The sequence below is a fragment of the Protomyctophum parallelum genome (assembly GCF_964188405.1).
Source record: "Protomyctophum parallelum genome assembly, chromosome: 15".
Classification (NCBI taxonomy): Eukaryota; Metazoa; Chordata; class Actinopteri; order Myctophiformes; family Myctophidae; genus Protomyctophum; species Protomyctophum parallelum.
In genome coordinates this window covers 25,418,644-25,437,622 of record NC_139710.1, presented here as the reverse complement: position 1 = coordinate 25,437,622, position 18,979 = coordinate 25,418,644, and the positions used below count along the sequence as shown (strand labels likewise).

At 42.9% G+C, this 18,979-nt stretch overlaps 1 protein-coding gene across 2 annotated transcripts in view; it reads right to left on the bottom strand.

Moving 5' to 3' along the window:
• anxa1a (annexin A1a) overlaps positions 1–1,417 on the bottom strand; it is a 6,958-nt gene extending 5,541 nt beyond the window's left edge. For both annotated transcript variants that reach the window (XM_083784782.1, XM_083784781.1), the window contains exons 1-2: positions 1,355–1,417; positions 332–414 (exon numbers count right to left, since the gene is read on the bottom strand). In XM_083784782.1, the coding sequence (XP_083640908.1) occupies positions 332–391 (60 nt within the window). In that variant the 5' untranslated portion in view covers positions 392–414; positions 1,355–1,417. The remainder of the gene's footprint in view (positions 1–331; positions 415–1,354) is intronic.
• Positions 1,418–18,979: the final 17,562 nt, after the last annotated feature.

Here is an 18,979-nt window from a genome sequence, read left to right as displayed (position 1 = left end):
AAGCTCACAACAAGTTGCGATGTGATGCAAGTGAGATTGTAGATCAGCTATCTTCACTGTGTGTTGCACGACAAAGTACAATTTACGTCATTAAATCTCCCACTCATTCATTCTGTCTCTCTCCCACTCTGTCTCTCTAACCTCTGTCTCTGTCCCTCCTCCCTCCTCCTCTCAGTACTGAACACTATGTACACTGCCTGGTAAAACTTTCCATCCCAGTATTACCACAGGAAGGGGAGAGAGAGAGAGAGAGAGAGAGGGGGGGGGGGGGGGGGGGGGGGGAGAGTGAATCGGGCTGCCGTGGTTGGCCCAGCAGCAGGGTGTTACGTACTGACTCATCGGGCATGCCCAGATAGACGGTCTGCTGCAGGAACTCCTGGATGAAAGACATGGCGATGATGGGACTGATGGACTCTGTATGCGGAGAGAGGGAGAGGTCCACAGTATGACCACAGTGGAGTGGAACATGTGTGTAATGGAATAAACAAATGAATGGAGCAACACTGCATCTCGCTGAATAGTTTCCCTCAGTCACTCTCACTGCAAAACAGTAACTATATAGTATACCATTCCATGTTTAATTAGTTCATGTGGACCAGGGGGGGCGGGGCAGTGGCTCTCAAAGTGGGGTACAGGACCCCCATATATCCTTAGGTGGTTTCCAGCAGGTCCATATCGAATTGAGGAACAGTTTTATTTCAGTATTATTTCACTAGCCTGATTAATTCTATTCAGATCATATAGGTTAAAATATCTACACTGTAGCAGTGTAGACCACCTATCCCCACCTACAGTATAGACAATTATAAAATACTGTACTAAATCTAATCTAATAAAGATCTTGGGTACCTGGCACAAACTCTATGAACATAAACTCTAAACAAGATTTATAGTTCACTCGCAGTCTGTGATTGCAACTCGGTATGCATCTCAGCTGAGGAAAAACACTTTGAAAATGACTTGACCTTTGTTCATTACTCAAATCCCGGATTCCGTTATCCTATATCTATATTTACTGTAGGTTTAACTGACCGTAGTGCTCACAGGGACCTGCAGAAGCCACACCTACAGTAGGCTAACATACTTAACTTAATGACCAACATACTGTATATAGTTCTGCCTTTTAAACATAGCGCTCCACTTTTCATTAACAAAACAATGTCGAACTACATTGTGGCATTGTTGAGCTAACCACACCCACCCAACATCAACTCCTTGAGAAACACTGAAACAATTCAAACCTGAAGACATAATATGAAGAACATCAACCTAACAAAAACCTAAGAAACTTTTGAGGACTTTTATAAACTGTTATGGTAGTAGGCTATATCAAATTGGGAATAAATGTTCTTACCGGCTGGCCAAAAGGGAGAAGTTTTCCTAAACTGTGATACCAGGGGCGTTGCAGCAGCTCTGTTGGTATATTTATACACAAGATAAACCCCACCTAGTTACAGGCTCAGCCTCCTGCTCTGTGTGTATGTTCCCATTGGACAGAATATATTACATGTTCCACAGTCCACACTGACTCCCTGCGTGGCAGAACGCTGCCTGTGTTTGTCCTGCCTGCAAGCAGATCTGGAAACATTTATTAACAGATAAAAGCAAAGACGGGTCAAGAATTCATGCTTGCCTGGAAGCAGATGGTGGATAACTCAAAGTTGGGCTGCATGTTGCATAATAGTCCCAAGATTCTTCAGACTGACGTTTATAGCCTCGGATCAAGACTGTCATAGAGTACGTGATTCGAGTCTCACTTTTGCTTTCATATGCCTACTATCGAAAGCAAAAGTCAGACTCTGTAAAATGCATCTATAATACAGTACAGTAAATGGCGGTATCGTTTGCCGACAATCATTGATCTTGCAAGCTATAAAAACGTGTTGCATGGTGACACATTTTTATAGCTTGAAGATCAGTTATTGTCGCCAAGCGACTATCAGGCAATTACAGTATACAGTAGCTTCCCCAAAGGTGTGGCTTGAATAGTATAACTAAACAGAGTGGATACTGAATCTCACTTGAAGATGTGTCGTTTTGTCGGCAATCGACTATCTAGCATTCAATCATGGAAAGTGATCTTCGCAAAAGGTGTGGCTCGATCGTTGTTGTCTGTTGTCATGACAACACCGCACCTAGTGCATCGGTGCGCTCCGTGTTGGCAGCGTGCCTCAGCAGTCAGCAGTGGATGAGGTTTCATACAGCTGAGATTGCAGTGCATTATGACATGCTGCCTGCAGCCTTCATGATGCAATTGTAACCTTCCTGCATACAGTAGGCTAGAGCTATTGTAGTAGTGCCAGCCTGAATAGTAAACAGAGAAGAAAACCAGCAGTCACGGCAATAGCTTTTAAGGCACTTGTTTATTTTACCATAGGTAGGTTAGGTATGGCATGCTGCAAACAAGCAGCACACAACGAACACGTTGCGGCAGAAGCCTTCGTCAGCGTAGTATCAGCCTAAATAGTAGTCACATCATATCAACATGACCCTTTGATTGCACACATGTTTCATGACTGATACCCGGCCCACCTTTGTATGTGACATTTATTTTTTGCGGTTGTGTTTTGATGAAGGCTATACACTATACAGTATATGTTAATTCTCTCTCTCTCTCTCTCTCTCTCTCTCTCCCTCTCTCTCTCCAACTCAGTTCCAAGGAGCTAAATAACGAATTATGTTAACAGAACGATGTCACAATAGAGAGACTAGCTTCTTTCAAAACCATAAAAATGTCCTTTGTGTGTGTGTGTGTGTGTGTGTGTGTGTGTGTGTGTGTGTGTGTGTGTGTGTGTGTGTGTGTGTGCGTGCGTGCGTGCATGCATGCATGCGTGCATGTGTGTTGGTGGGCCCCAACTTGGGGGCACACGCTGTTCATTCATTTTTGTCATTTTTGACATAACTTTCTATCTGCCAAAATCCACAGCAAACTCTAACACAGAGGGAGGGATAAGGGTGTGTGGGTTATGAAAGAGGAAGGAGGGGTTATTATACTGGTTGCTTCCAACTTCTTTGGAGACAAGGCAATTGAATGTGCATCAAACAAAGGAAACACAATTATAAAAATGACTTTAGGACGCATTTAAAAGAAAATAAGTAAAAAACTGCAATTACAGGGCCGAAGAAAGTGCATCAAGGGTGGCGCATATGTTGGTCCAACCAGAGCCATAGAGTAAGACAGAGTTACGCAAACTCTGTTCACTTCATGGGGCCAGTCCAATGGCGGCTCTTCTACATATAGACTTCTATTGAATGCGGACAACCAGAAGTATTGAATGGAGACAACCGGAAGTTTACGGAATGCATTGGAGTCTATGGCCTCACGCGAGTACATGAACCACGTGACTGGGCTGTTTTCTGCCCCCTCATTATCGCAACTCTTCTATTAGATGGATCTGCAGTCCGATGTTCGACATGGACAACATGCGTCAGTCCGACATGCGTTGCCGGTTAAGACACATGCGTGGCCAGTTAAGACTCACCCGTGGTTCCGACATGCGTGGCTGGTTAAGACACATGCATGGCCAGTTACCTAATCAATGAACCTATAGGTTCATAGCCTATCTTATCTAAATAACATGCTATACTAAATTAAAAATGAAACATTGTGGTCAAGGAATAAAACGGGCCTATAAGTAACAAAATCCCAAGAGCAAGGTGTATGTACTGTATGGTCGTCATACTATAGGTCAAGTTTTAAGTGCTGTTCAAATTCACTCTACAAATCTCTTCGCCAAAAATAGCAGATCTACAAGCTGGCAACGTGTTGCAATGCAATGTGTTGTCAGCTTGTAGCCTGGTTACAGGTTTTGCTAATGTCAACAATGTCCAGACTAGATGTCGGGAGTGACGAGTGAGTCTTATATATATTATTATATATATATAATTTTTTTATATTTAGGCATTTACTGTATATAGGCTATATATTTTTTTCTGGTTATGTGTAATGTAGAGCTGGTTGTGTGTTTTGCTGTTTATCCGTTATAACAGTATTTATAATTTGAGAAGAACCCATGAAAGAATGATGTCAACAAACCAGCCACACAGGCATGGCAGGCATCTGTCAAGAGAGAGGTGTTGGTGGTGGGGGGGAGGGGGATTATTTTAGTAACAACTTTTGCACTTTTGGATTTTTAAATAAATTATCCTGAATCCTGATTCAGGGTAATTAATGTTACACATTAGGCCTATATTGATGTGCTTATTGCCTCCCCTGGTGCACTGACATATTGTATTGTGTTCTTACGGCCGGCCCAGGCCGAGCTGTGCTGTGCCAACTGCTGCTGAAAATGTCATAAGACCTGTCACCTATATGCCTAATCTATTGTGTTCGGGCACTAAAAATGATCTGCACAGGGGCACTCATGGGGTTAATCCGGCCCCGCCTCTAGGGCTGTATTTTGCGTGTCTTAAGTACCTGGTCTTATTCCCTAACTTGAGTAAACTAAAGACCTGGAGGCTTGATCAATGCTCTTTGGCCACTCAGAATAGCCAAATGGCATTGATCACGCCTCCAGGTCTTTAGTTTACTCAAGTTAGGGAATAAGACCTGGTACTTAAGACACGCAAAATACAGCCCCTAGTGTCAAATATTTGCATCCTGGATCGTGCATAAGGTCATAATTGCATTAACACAGTGGTCTGGTCTCCCCTTAAGGCTCATACATAGTCTGGTTTTACGGTGGTGGGGTGACCACCGAACTACAACATGACGTCACGAGCCGCGGTGAAGAGCAAACCACCGCCACCGCTCCAGCCCTTCTCTCTGTTTTTACTCACCACCGCTCAACGTTATATCAGCTCCGGTGGTCAGCTCACCACCGGAGCGGTGGTCACCTTAGGCCTACCACCGGAAATCCAGACTATGAATAGGCCTTTACTGTCATACTTCCACTATACAGTAGGTTATCCTTTATCCCTTATGAGTTCTCTCTCCTGATTGGATTTACTTTTTATCCTGACCTAAAAATATATTTTCTGTTTACTAAAGAGCTGCAGGGGTGGGGAGACCCTTGCAAAGGCAGTCGGCAGACTCGGCAATTAGGACCCAATTGCAGACAGATAGGCGCAGGCAGATGAGCTTCAATGCAAGGGTTTTATTCCAAAAACCAACACAAGGAATACACAGAACTTGAAGTACATAAATCAGGAATACACTAGTAGGCAAATCATGGAGCTAAACACTACTGACATTAAGTGACAAACTAGCAAGGGAAATGAACAAACAGGGGAGTATACATAGATACAGACTAACTAGGCACAGGTGAAACAAAACTCAAAATCAAGACAGGGATTGGCTGGGGGACTAGAGGACACAGGTGGAAAACAAAGACTAATCACAATACAGGTTAGACAAGGCAGGTACAGAACTATAGGGGCAGACAGGAGGGCACAAAACAATACTACAAAATAAAAGGTACACAAGTTAAACATAACACGTCACGAACCGTGACAGTTACATGAATAAACATTATAGCAATGATTAGGGGGGAGGTTAGGGCAATATAGAGCTATTTAACTCTTATTTTAACAAAACAACCTCTTTAATCTCTTAATCAAAGGGGCATTATAGTGTGCATCACCTTTCCTTCTCTTCCTCCTGCATGTATCGATGACAATCTATATTCACAGAAGTGTTTCCGTGGCTCCAACAACGACCAGTTAACCTGACGACACAGGTAACCTGGCTCAGCCCCATGGTTAGATCAAGCTGCCTGATGACCCAGACAAAGTGGACCTCACCCTGGACAGAGTGAGGTCTCCAGGTAACACAAACACACCAGTGGAAACAGCGGGAGGTGTGTGTGTGTGTGTGTGTGTGTGTGTGTGTGTGTGTGTGTGTGTGTGTGTGTGTGTGTGTGTGTGTGTGTGCGTGTGCGTGTGCGTGCGTGCGTGCGTGCGTGCGTGCGTGCGTGCGTGCGTGCGTGTGTGTGTGTGTGGTATACTTGTGAGGGCCAAATGTCCCTGTAAGTATAGGCCTATAGAATTTCGAAAATGGACACTGTGAGGACAATATTGTGCTGGTCCTACACTAGATTAATGGTTGTTTTATGGTTAAAACAAAATTTGGGAAGTTAAGCCATAACAATTAAGAATTGATTCAGGTTGGGGTACAGAGTTAGGATTAGGCATTTAGAGGTTAGGGTTAGGGTTCAAGTTAAGCCAATTAATATAGAGAAATTTGTGCAATTGTCATGCACCGAAAAGAGCAGATCTGCAAGCTCACAACACACCTGAGCTTGTAGATGGGATATGTCCAAAAACTTTGACGTCCTCACAAGTATAGTAATCCAATCGCATGCGTGTGTTTGTGTGCGCGCGCACGCGTGCGTGTGGTCCCTGTGTATCGGTATGTGTGTGTGTGTGTGCGTGCGTGCGTGCGGTTGGTATGTATCTAGTTACAATCTGTATCTTACACACGGCAGGAAACCTGAGGACCGTTAGTGCATCTGTTTACCTGGCGGCTCCACTCTGTTCGGCGGGGGCCAATGCAGCCATCAGCCGGTGAAACACCATCTCTGCAGGGTTAATATTTAAAGAGTGCTGAAGAGTTGGGTTCCCTGGAGAGAACAGGACTTCCACAGCTTTGTTCTGCTTGCCTCTGCACTCTGCTCAACGGCCAGGTCAGGACGCAGGCAAGCAGGAGAAACCGCACCAGGATTCACTCTAAACGTGCCTGATCTACTCTGATATCCACTATAGGTAATTATAATTATCTCCATTTCTCCATAGAGATATAATACAATAATGTAATATATCAATATCGGCCGATATGACCCTTCAAATAATTAAATATCTTGCATCTCTAGTTATATGGCATAAATGTTCTTCTTTCTCTTCAGGTTGTGGACAAAGATGCGAGCTCATGCTCACATATAAAGTCATATCACAGCTAGTACCGTCTCCATCCTCCAGGATGTACGTGAATTCACCTGGAGCAGAGAATACGTCCTTTACGTTGACTTTTCTGGGAAAGAAAGTAGGAAGACATCATTCTGTGGCCCCTGCTGGCAAGCGGCGTGAGTGAAACACGCACGCACGCATGCACACACACACGCACGCACGCACAAGATTATATATTATTATACATATTATATTGCTGCTTCTGGTCAGAATTAAATAGTGCTCCGAAAATGATTCCACGTTTTGACAAAAACAATTTGGTCTTTCTCAGGTGACCATTGATTACCCGACCCCTTATCTATAGGCTTATTGCATCACGTGACCTGTCACCAGAGTAGCAATCTGAGAACCCATCGTCAAAAAATAAAGGGAAAACAGCGGCCTCTTTTCCTTTGAATTTGACGGAGTCAACAGTCTGTCTCGAGAGACTACCAGAGTAGTGACGCAATAGGGGGACAAAAACATACCATACTAGTACCAATACTGTGTTGTGGTAAGTAGTAAGGGCTGGCGCCTATCTCCTCCTGTTTCTGTAGCATGAGGCGGCATGATGCACGATTACAGCCATGATGTAAAAGTACACCCCCTGGACATCACGCTAGCCGGATTTACCCCCCAATCCAGTCCTTGATGCTGAGTGCCAAGGGTCCCACTTTGATAGTCTTTGCTCTGCAGAGTCCCGGCCAGGGATTCGAATTGAAGCCCGACCTCTCAGTCTCAGGGCGGACATGAGATCACTGCTCTGGTACAGCTGTTGCAGCAGATCCCTCTAATAAGATGCACCAAGATTTATAGAACAGGAAACAGGAAGAGAGTCAAGGAACTATTGCCTGCATGGCATCGAACCGGAGACTCGCTACGAGGCAGACGTTTTTACAGCACATTTTGATTTAGTTTAGTTTGAATGAAATTCCATTTAGTTTTAGTCATATTTTAGTCATCTGAAATGTTGTTGTGTTAGGTGTAGTTTTAGTCGACTAAATATCATAAGTTGTTTTTGTCAACAAAGATGTATTTTGGCGGGCCTTGGTGGCGTCGTAATGGCTGATTTTACACTTGGTTCCATGCTGAAAATAGCTGATCTCTAGTTTATATGCAACACTTGTAGATCTGCTATTTTCAGAGTGCAACACACAAGTGCAACCAAACATAAAATGACTTGTCAGTTCTACTGGATCTCTTCTCCAGTCCCTCCCTAACATTTTAGTTTAGTATTTGTTGACAAAATTGTCAATATATTTAGTTTGAGTCATCATAGCTTAGTTTTTATTTTGTTTGTCAGTGAAAAAAGGTAAAAGGTTCGTCACAGTTTTCATCAACAAAATCAACAGTGGTTCCCTACCTTGCCTGAAGCACTCCGGCTCTCGGCGGCCCAAACCTCAGCTAATCTTTGCACCTGAGATGAAACGAGCTGTGGGCAGACAGGCAAAGACAGAGGAGGCTTAAATATTTCAGCTGCTTGACTGAGTCCATAGGGAGGCAGTGGAGCAGTCCGTTTATCAGAACAAACACTGCTTCTGACCGTCTGGACTGGAGCCCTGCAGGTGCTGAGTTGCCCCTACGCATGCATGCATCGCATCACACACACACACACACACACACACACACACACACACACACACGCACGCACGCACGCACGCACGCACGCACGCACGCACGCACGCACGCACGCACGCACAGTGGTGGAAAGTACTTTGGTGCATTTAATTTTGAGGTAGGCTATACCTTAACTTCACTTGAATTCTTAATACTTTATACTTCTTGTCCACTACATCTCAGGGTCATCTATGCAATATAACACGTACGCGTTACCGTCATTAAGCGCACGCCAGCGTTGCTGCAGGAACGAGCCGATATGCGAGTACCGTAAGCAGTGCAGAATTTCCATTAATGACGGTAACGCACATCCTTGAGTGTAATATTGCGATTATACCACAGTTATCCTTATAAGTTATAACTAAGATATTTGATAAAAAATATGTTTTTTTTACACCTAGGCCACTGCCTGCGGGGACTGCCTAGCACAGCTGTTTTTTTATGTTTTGATTAGGTGTGTGTGTGGTAATGCTCGGGAGAGCTATTTCAACCAATCAGATTGCTTTCTCGAAACTACCCGTGGTATAATTTACCTTTTATTTCACAGTTCACCATAAAGTCAGTTGAATACTTTAGTTACGAGTTACCTTTTAAGATTGCCTTTTTGGATTATGATGAATACAAAAACACACATTAAACCAACTCAGTCCCTAATTTATACTTTGGCTATATATTCGAAAATTTGCTGTGGCTCTTTTGAAAACCTTTGACAAAACTGGGATTGCATAATGCTGTGTGTTACTTACTTTCTTCCACCACTGAATATTATTTTTCTCCAGATGCGTGGGAGACCACTGAGCACTCTGCGTGCCCCGAGGACGCTGCGCTGGCATCCCGGGTCAGCCGCACCCCACAGACCGTCACCATACCACCACCGAGCCACTTACCAGGCAGTGTGCCCGATGTGAGAGAGGAGGAGAGATGCTACCAACAGCCATGTCTGGTCCACAACACACACATCGACACCGACCTGGACGACACAGCAGGTGAGACAGATAGACGCACACGCACAGACACACGCACACACACACACACACACACACACACACACACACACACACACACACACAAGTTTCAATTACTACATGCATACAATTCAGGACATAAACAGTTTAGGACGGCAATTTTATGATTGCCATTTTATAACGTTAACCCAACCCTAAAACAGAAAATTAATTGCATATCTAGAAGTTTATAACACGTTTCACACGACTACAGTACATTTAAATCAGGCATGACTCCAACCCTCAACCCTTAAACGTAACCTCTAAATGTCTAATCCTAAATCCTATAACTGTAAACCCAACCTGAATATTTTCTTAATTGTAATCTGTCAACCGTAAAGCAACTATTTCTTCTGTGTTGTGAGGAGCAGGGAAATGTCCATTTCTCCTCTACTACACAAGAAGCACTGACCCAGACATTTTGTGTTTGGTTCGCCCAGCCAGTATGTCTAAGGAACATCACTGTATAGAATATCTTTGAATGAATATAGTTTATTTCGATCTTTCAAGGAACATCTAAGGAATGTCTAAGACATGTCTAAGGAACATCACTGTATAGAATATCTTTTAATGAATATAGTTTATTTCGATCTTTCAGAGAGTCATTACACAAAACATGATGAGTCCCTGCATGTGCACGATTCCTGACCTGGTTTTCTGTCTCTCCACCAACAAGGTGATGCTATAGGAGGAAAGTAATTTCAACATGATGCCACGCCCACATTCCTCCAGAGGGGAGGGGCATGAGATGAGCAGCTGCATGGGCCATGCTGAGTGGAATGTGTCAATCACTTGCATAAGGCCGGCCATATTAACTTTTACTTTCCAAACGGTAATAAATAGTAACTAATTATGAATAATATTAATAGTATCCTTATTAATAATTTATTAGTATGTTTGAATGATGCTACTTCAGGAATTAAATAGATCACTCTAAGCACAATACAAACTCAAATAAGCAGTTGGGATTTATCCTGCATTTTCTGGGTTTAATATAATGATACACAGGCAAATGTGAATACTTAAAGGACCACTTCACCACTTTTCAACCTATCTTCATATAATAGGTCCTCACTAATAATCATGAAAAAATTGCGCAATTCTTTTCTACTCGGTCTGTGTCTCATAGGAGGGATGTGGGCAGTTCAGAAACCGTCTTCCAGTGACATCATCGATGGGGAATACAAGTTAATAGAAACTGCAGGCTTTCTAGTCCTGAAAAGTTGAAATGCGAAAATGGAAGCCATCGTTCTCATGATAAAGAAAATCTAAACATTTTTGTAAAAAATCTTGTTTTAAAAAAAGATCTGCCTAATCATGTCACTGGAAGACAGTTTCTAAACTGCCCACAGCCCTCCTATGAGACACAGACTGAGTAGAACAAAATCGTGCCATTTTATCATGATTATTAGTGAGGACCTATTATATGAAGATAGGTTGAAAAGTGGTGAAGTGGTCCTTTAATGTGTGTGAGGTGTGTGAGGTTAAACTAGACAGTAACTGTTCTTTTTCTAAAAATGCATTATATGTTTTGGAGGTGTACTGTGTATATATTTTTTCTATTGTTATAAACTATTTCAATCGTCATGATCTGAACAATGTAAAACGTCTTTTAAACTTGATGAATAAAAGCTAAACTCATGTATTGATTACGTTGTGTTTCATTCAGACATTAAATACTTTAAATATCACAATATCAACATACATGCCAGAATGTATATTGAAAAGGATCAATGAAAGATGGTTATGCAATAGATGTTAATAGTTAATACATTATGTTGGCGCTGCTCTGCGGCGACATGGGCATAAGGGCTACGCTTGCATGCGGGCCCTTTGTCTAAGACAAATGTCTTCCTCGGGAGGCAAATAATAAAGAACCTTGAACCTTGTTAATAATATAATAGATGTTAGTTTAACACATGCCTCTGAGGTTCTCCAAGCTTCATCACTGTTAGCACAGTAAGCACTGGGTCTGTCTTACAATAGATAAGGATATAATTATTATAGAGATAAGCGTGTGTCATGATAAGGATAGAGATAAGCGTGTGTGTGTGTGTGTGTGTGTGTGTGTGTGTGTGTGTGTGTGTGTGTGTGCGTGCGTGCGCGTACATGTACACAAACACACACTCACAAACAGACATCTACACCATAATCATACTGTATATTGAGGGACCGAAAATAGCAGATCTACAAGCTTGTATAGAGGCTATTTTCACAATTCATGTCAGTTCACTGTCATCTGGGGACAAAGCATGTGGAGACTATACATACCACTGATCTTCACAGTAGATCATGGTTGGGCAGCATTTATTTTTTCCTGCAGACCAATTATGCTGGCCTGGATAAAATGACTGAATTAAGGGTCTATATACATTTGTATAATTCATTGAAATTGATCCATGTTGTCCGGTCCATATTTTCCTCTGTTTAAGAGGTGGTTCAACACAAGGCCCAGTGGCTGAAGAGGTGGAACGCGTTCCGCCGCTGGATTGGAGCCGATCGCAGGAAACACCCGAGCCAAGGTCCTGTTTTACACACTGACAACAGTGACAAGGGAAGTAGTGCATGCATGCATGCGTACGTACGTACGCACATGGTTAGGTGGGGGGTTGTCGTTTATTATGGACATGGAGTATAATGGAATACCGTATTTCACTAATGAAGTATGTGGGGAATGGACAGTATTTGAACAAAGGAAGCTGCGCAAGTTTAATAAGGAAGCTCACACGTTTAATGTATTTCCTGTCAAATCTAGTGGGGGAAGGGTCTTATTGTTTTAACTAGCAGATAAAGACCCACTCCCTTTTGGTCATAATAGGACCTTGTTAGTGCTCCACTCATATACCTACCTGTAGCACTGACAAATATGATCGAAAATTAAATTAAAACAATGTTCTTAGTTTATGCCTAAGGAGTCTTATGTTTATGTAGAGAGTGAACCGCATATTATAGGTCATTCAGAAACAATGTTAGCATCCTAATTTAAAGTCTGTGACAGATCTGACAGAACACAGCAAAAAAGCGAATCATTTGAACACATAACAAAATGATTGTAAGTAACCAACATCTTGTACTGTATTGTGTCTGAGCTGTAGTTATTGCTCTATTATTTCTGTGTTGGTTGGTTCTGACAGGCATGTCAGAATCTCAGCTGTCCAATGACAGCGAAGGGGACCAGGGCGTGGAAGCTGATCGGTGGATGGACGTTAAGATCTACATTCCCTATGAGTCCCTTGGAATCTGCATAACTCAGGTACAACTGAGCCCTGCAGAACACAGTGGATTCATTCGAGTCAAAATAAAAACCAACTAAGAAGAAGGGGGGAAGTCCCGCCTCGTTGTCTGGGCCAGCCAATGGGCCAGCTGGGCCCAAACGGATCTAGAAAGATGGCGATTTACAATTCAAGGATTGACAGGCTTCATTTTACGTTCATGTTAGACCCGGGGAACGCTTTGTCCATATTTTTTACAGTCTATGCTACCTACCACCTGTATCTATGTGTATCTGAGCACGAGTATATGACTTATTAGTACCAGTAGGGGGCGCCAGAAACAGAGAGAGAGATAGTGCTGCAGCCTGCTCTGTTGCCTGCTAATGAGAGAGAGAGGTGGGGGGGGAATTAAAAAACTTCAGTGCACTGTGCCTACACATGTTGCGACCGAATGTCGCAACATGTGTAGGCACAGTGCAAGGAATAAATGCATTCGCCATGTATCCGAAGGAAGTCTGATCCAATCACTTTTAGATGTCTCCAGTTTAATCCTGAGTTTAAGTTTTGTTGTGTTCAAGATCTGATTTTAGGCATGTTTAAGCCTCCAGGAAAATCCGTGTTGAGGTTCTTAATCCACTGTTTTTCATTAAAACGTCTTTGTCCTACTATTTTTATTGTTAGTAATGGTTTAGTCTGTGAGCAGCTAAACTCCAGCACCGTTGTGTCGGTCACAGAAAAACTGTACACGCACACTCCCTGAATGACAGAGCAGAACCTCTGCCCCCATTTTTTCCAATCGGCCTGGTATAGCGCCACCAGGAGGAGGTCGACATTTACAAAACACATTTCTGATCCGTTTGATTTTTCATATTCATATTCCATTCTGATGAACTAAGCTAAGATTAACATCCAAAGTGTGCATGGGAGTGGCCCGTTTTTCTCAAATCATGAATGCAGCGTCCGATTGTGGTGAAACTTTGCACGCACATTCGCAGTACGTTGACGAACAAATGCCACCCTTTGACACTGCACGGTTATAGAGCGATCTCAAAACAATTTTTTTTATATTACTCCTACAGATTTTGTCCAAACATCACCCAAATTGGTATGCATGATTATATAGTCTATAGTCATGTGTTCATCAGCATATTCCATCAACATTGCTGGCCCACAATAACCTGCCTGGCCTGGTGGAGAACTGTGCTCCAAGGTCAAGGAGCACTTTTTCGAACCTCCCGGGCCTCCCCCGACACGCTTCGACCACCGGGGTTGGAAAAAGACACAGGGGAGAGGGGAAGGAGCTCCAGACCTACTGGGCCTCTGACATGATCTAGTTCCTCACGTCATTGCTGAATTGTGACAAAAGGCTATTGACACTCTTTCTATCACGGGGGCACGCACGCGCACGCACGTACGCACACACTCTCACACACCAACAAGTTGTTGTTAGAAACTGAGTGTTGCCTGTTCCCTGTAAGGTATTCCTGTGACTCACACACACACACACACACACACACACACACACACACACACACACACACACACACACACACACACACACACACACACACACACAGTGTGTGAAGCAAAAACAATATGGCAATGAGAGACATTGCATGCCTGCGCACACATGCGTGTGTGTGTGTGTGTGTGTGTGTGTGTGTGTGTGTGTGTGTGTGTGTGTCTCATTTGCCATAATTGTTTTTGCTTCACACACTGAGTGTGTGAAGCAAAAACAATATGGCAAAAGAGAGAGACATTGTGTGCCTACGCACACATGCGTGTGTGTGTGTCTTATTGCCATATTGTTTTTGCTTCACACACTGAGGGCTGCATTTTGCGTGTCATAAATACCAGGTCGTATTACTTAACTTAAGACCTGGAGGCGATGCTCTTCGGCCACTCAGAATAGCCAAGTGGCATTGATCACGCCTCCAGGTCTTAAGTTAAGTAATAAGACCTGGTACTTAAGACACGCAAAATACAGCCCTGAGTGTGTGTGTGTGTGTGTGTGTGTGTGTGTGTGTGTGTGTGTGTGTGTGTGTGTGTGTGTGTGTCTGTTGCGCGCGCGCGCGCGCGCAACAGGTAGCAGAGGACATGGAGGTGATGAAAAGCAGACACCTGGAGATGGTTCAGGAGTTGGAAGATAACTTTCAGCTCGCAGAGAGAGAGAGCCAGGTGACGTGTGTGTTTGGGAAAATGACTGTGAATGAAAGTGAGGACATAATTTAATTTTGCTGAACATTTGTATGGGTCTTTTATGATTAGGATTTGGACTCCCCAAAAGAGTACATAGTGTAAAAGAGGACATAATTATATGGTCACCCTATTGGAAAGAACTTGGGCCCCTTCTCTAGTTCCTTCACAGGTGTTACCGTGATACTAATGATTCAATGAAGGCTCCATTCTGGTCAAACAGAGTCAGGGTGCTTTGCTGCTATTGTGCATGTTGGCTCACTGGAAACGCTCTGCTACACCAGTGGGTCTCAAAGTGTCCGTGAGTGGGTTCCAAATGGCCCTGTACGGGTCTGTAACTCTGAGAGTGTATATGGAACCAAATGGAGTGTAGTAATGGAACCAAATGGAACCGTATGGGTCCATTTGGTTCCATTTGTACACTCTCAGAGTTATGGGGTCCTAGAAATAAAAATCACACCCGTGTGAACCGAGTGGTGCAACTCCCCTCCCCCCCCCCCTCCTCCTCTCTCTCTCTCTCTCTCTCTCTCATTAGCAGGCAACAGTGCAGCACTGTCTCTCTCTCTGTTTCTGCATGGCGCAACAGCGCCCCTACTGGTACTCATACGGGTGCTCATACATAGGTGAACACATACAGGTGAACACATTAGGTGTACACGGTCATTGCTGGTTGTAGGAGTGGTTGCACCACTCAAAAAAGTTTGAGAATCACTGTACACAAAATGGAACAGAGCCTTAATTAGTATCATCGGTAACACCTGTGAAGAAAGTATGGAAGGGGCCCGGAAGTAGGAAGATTTAGGGCCGATACATTTACCGCAGAATAAACGTTGGTTCTGGAAAGGTCCTAGGGCCGACTTTATTTAAAATATTGTCTGTATACATTCATGAATCCACTTGCTGACCGGCTGTTAGTATTGGGCGTTTTTTTTTGTATCCTATGACAGGCAAAATTGTCAAAAATGTCAAACTTTCCTTATGCTTTAAGTAGCATGTGACATGTCAAACTAGGGGGTTTTCATTATTCTGAAATCTGAATCCATTCCAAACATTAGTTTTGCACAAAAAACACTCCTTGGGCTAAAAACGGCCATAGACGTCATGGCAAATGCATGTGATGAGGTCAGCACATTTTGGGCAAGTGGCTGTTTTTAGCCCAAGGAGTGTATTTTGTGCAAAACTAATGCTTGGAATGGATTCAGAATCATGAAAACCATCTAGTTTGGCATTTTTGCCTACCATAGGATGTTAATGGCAGGGTCACAAGAAACCCCTATAAAAAAATTGCCCAATAGGCTACTAACAGAAAGTGGATTCATGAATATATGAAATATAATATATTATATGGAAAATATTTTAGGCCAATGCAAAAGTCTATACCAAATTTCCCATCTGTCCACCTCGACTGCCGGACTAGTCTGACAACAACACTGCAGCCACATGGCATGGCCAGCGAGAGGCAGCTATACTGCTGACCGCTCTGCGCTGCAGAGCTCACTCCCGGCCACAAGCATTTGGACGTTGACTTGTGCCTCTTCCAAACTACCGGTGTTTCCTTGCTTCACGGCCAACAAATTGAACTCGAAGCTGCATTGGCTGAAATTATGAATGAGGAATTGAGGATATACCACTGTAGTGCCAAAATGATTTTGGCTCGTCAGTGGCACCGAAGTGCCGACTTTACGTCCCCCCCCCCCCCCCCCCCCCCCCCCCCGGCCCTTATTCTGTGTGCACAGAGCCAATTCATGCCAACTTTCTATATGTGACCTCTGTGTGTGCGTGTGCGCACTACGCACATGCATGTGTCTGTTCAGGAGCGGACGGTGCAAACGATCAGGTCTCATTACCAGAACAAGTTGAACTCTCTGAAGAGGATTCTGAACTTCTACCAGGAGAAGGTGGAGATGAGGAGTGCACAATGGGAGAAGAAGGTCATGGTCAGCATGCATTTAATCATTCACTTAACCATTCATTAATCCTTTAATTTATTAATTTAACAATTCAATCATTCATTCAATCATTAATTTAATAATTCATACATTTCATGAAACCATTGAATCATTCATTTAATAATTCATTCATTCATTGAATTCATACATTTCATGAATTCATTCACCTTCCATTCGTCGGTTTGTAGAGACTCCGGCTATAGCTAGAATGCAGAGAATTCATACACAGCTGGACTTGTTCTCTACATTCTAAACCCCGAGTCTCTGCCGTCCACCAGCCATATATTATGGAGATGGCTGGGATTTATCCCGGGGCCTCATACATGCAAAGCATGGTTGCACTTGCGGTGTTGTGCTCTGAAACGATCTACAAGTAGATCGCCTATTTTCAGCATGCATCCAAGTGTAAAATCACTAATCAGCCATTACGACGCCATCAGAGGCTCGCCAAAGAATGCATTTGTGTTGACAAAATCAACTGTAGATTTAGTCGACTATAAGATCTTAGGATATAGTCGAATGAAACTAAAACTAAAACTTTGGAGAGGACTAAAATATGACTTACACTAAATGGAATTTTAATCAAAAGATTATGACTAAACTAAATCAGGATGTTCAAAATGAATGTCAAAATCAACACTGCTACTGTTACATATCCCTGATAGGGGAAAACCCATCGAATTAGGTTGCCTATTACATGGATTCGCCACAGGGTGGTGCTACTGTATAATCCAGCCTTATTTAAAGGACCTATAACATCAAATTCAACTTTTTCAATTTCTTTTGTGTTTTTGGGGCTCCCATGTGTGTTTTCTATCCCCACAAATAACCAATTTTGAACAATCAGGCCTTCATGTCATATGGGTGTTTTAATGGAAATTGCTCTCAGAAACAGCTCGACTGATTTTGGCCTCATCATGATGTCATCAATGTCACCCTACTTTGTATAATTCCTCCTTTTCTTCAGTCTTCAGTTGCAAATTTGCAGTTCCACTTTGTTTACAATGTCCACCATTGTTGATTTTCCAAGATGGCATGGAATGGAAACAAGCCTGGTTTTATCTAGCATGAGTATTATAATGACTCAAATATTAAATAATCTGCATATCAGCACCCTCTCCACCTCAGGACAGTGTGGTACTGCAGCTAAAACTGCTTTCAAAGTCCAGAAAGAAAGGACAAGGCCTGGTTATATCAGAGTGGTGATTGAGGCTCAAACCATTAGAAATAACTTCGAGGGACATAGACAATATGATTATTAAATATTAAAAGCAGTTTTAAAATGCATGTTATTTGCGCTTTAAATTAAATCTGGAACACTCACCATCACCAGCAAACAATGCCCGCCCGTCTATCTCTCTCTCTGTTATCTCTGCAGGTCTTGACCGCACAGAACGAGCAGCTCCTGCAGGACAACAGGGCACTGAGGGCAGAGAGGAGGAGGAGTAAAAAGGAGACTCAGCAGTGGCACATAGAAAAGGTTGGACTGACATTGAATTCCACCACAGTCTGAATAGCAAATGAAATGATCGTTGTCATTACCTCAATGGTGGACCCGGTTGTAAACAAGTGTAATGCTTTATCAGTGTGTAGTGTAGCCCACATAACAGCCTTTGTATTGAGTTGTGCTTTCATGTGAAATGTTATGCACCCATTCTGCAAGCTGTTAATAAATACTTCAAAGCTTCTAACAGTAGGCTACTCTATTAACTCATGTCATAATCTATGGCACCCTCTACTGGCTCCATTTAGTACAAGGGGTAACCACATCTGAAAACTCTGGGCAGCATTTATTTTTGAGTGGTGCAACCACTCCTACAACCAGCAATGTGTACACCTATGTATGTGGTCATGTACCCATGTCGTCATGAGCACCAGTATATGACTAGGGTACCAGTAGGGGGCGCCAGAAACAGAGAGAGGTATAGTGTCATCTTAATAAGGCACCGCTCACTTCACACAAGTGTGATTTTATTATAGCAATAACAAGCAATTTTATGGACAAACCACTCATGAATCCTTGATATTCAGTGTGTGTATATATTATTTTTTATTGGTCAGAGCACATAAACTAATGATAACAAACTAGAAAATACTGTTCCGAAATTAACAGTGTGGA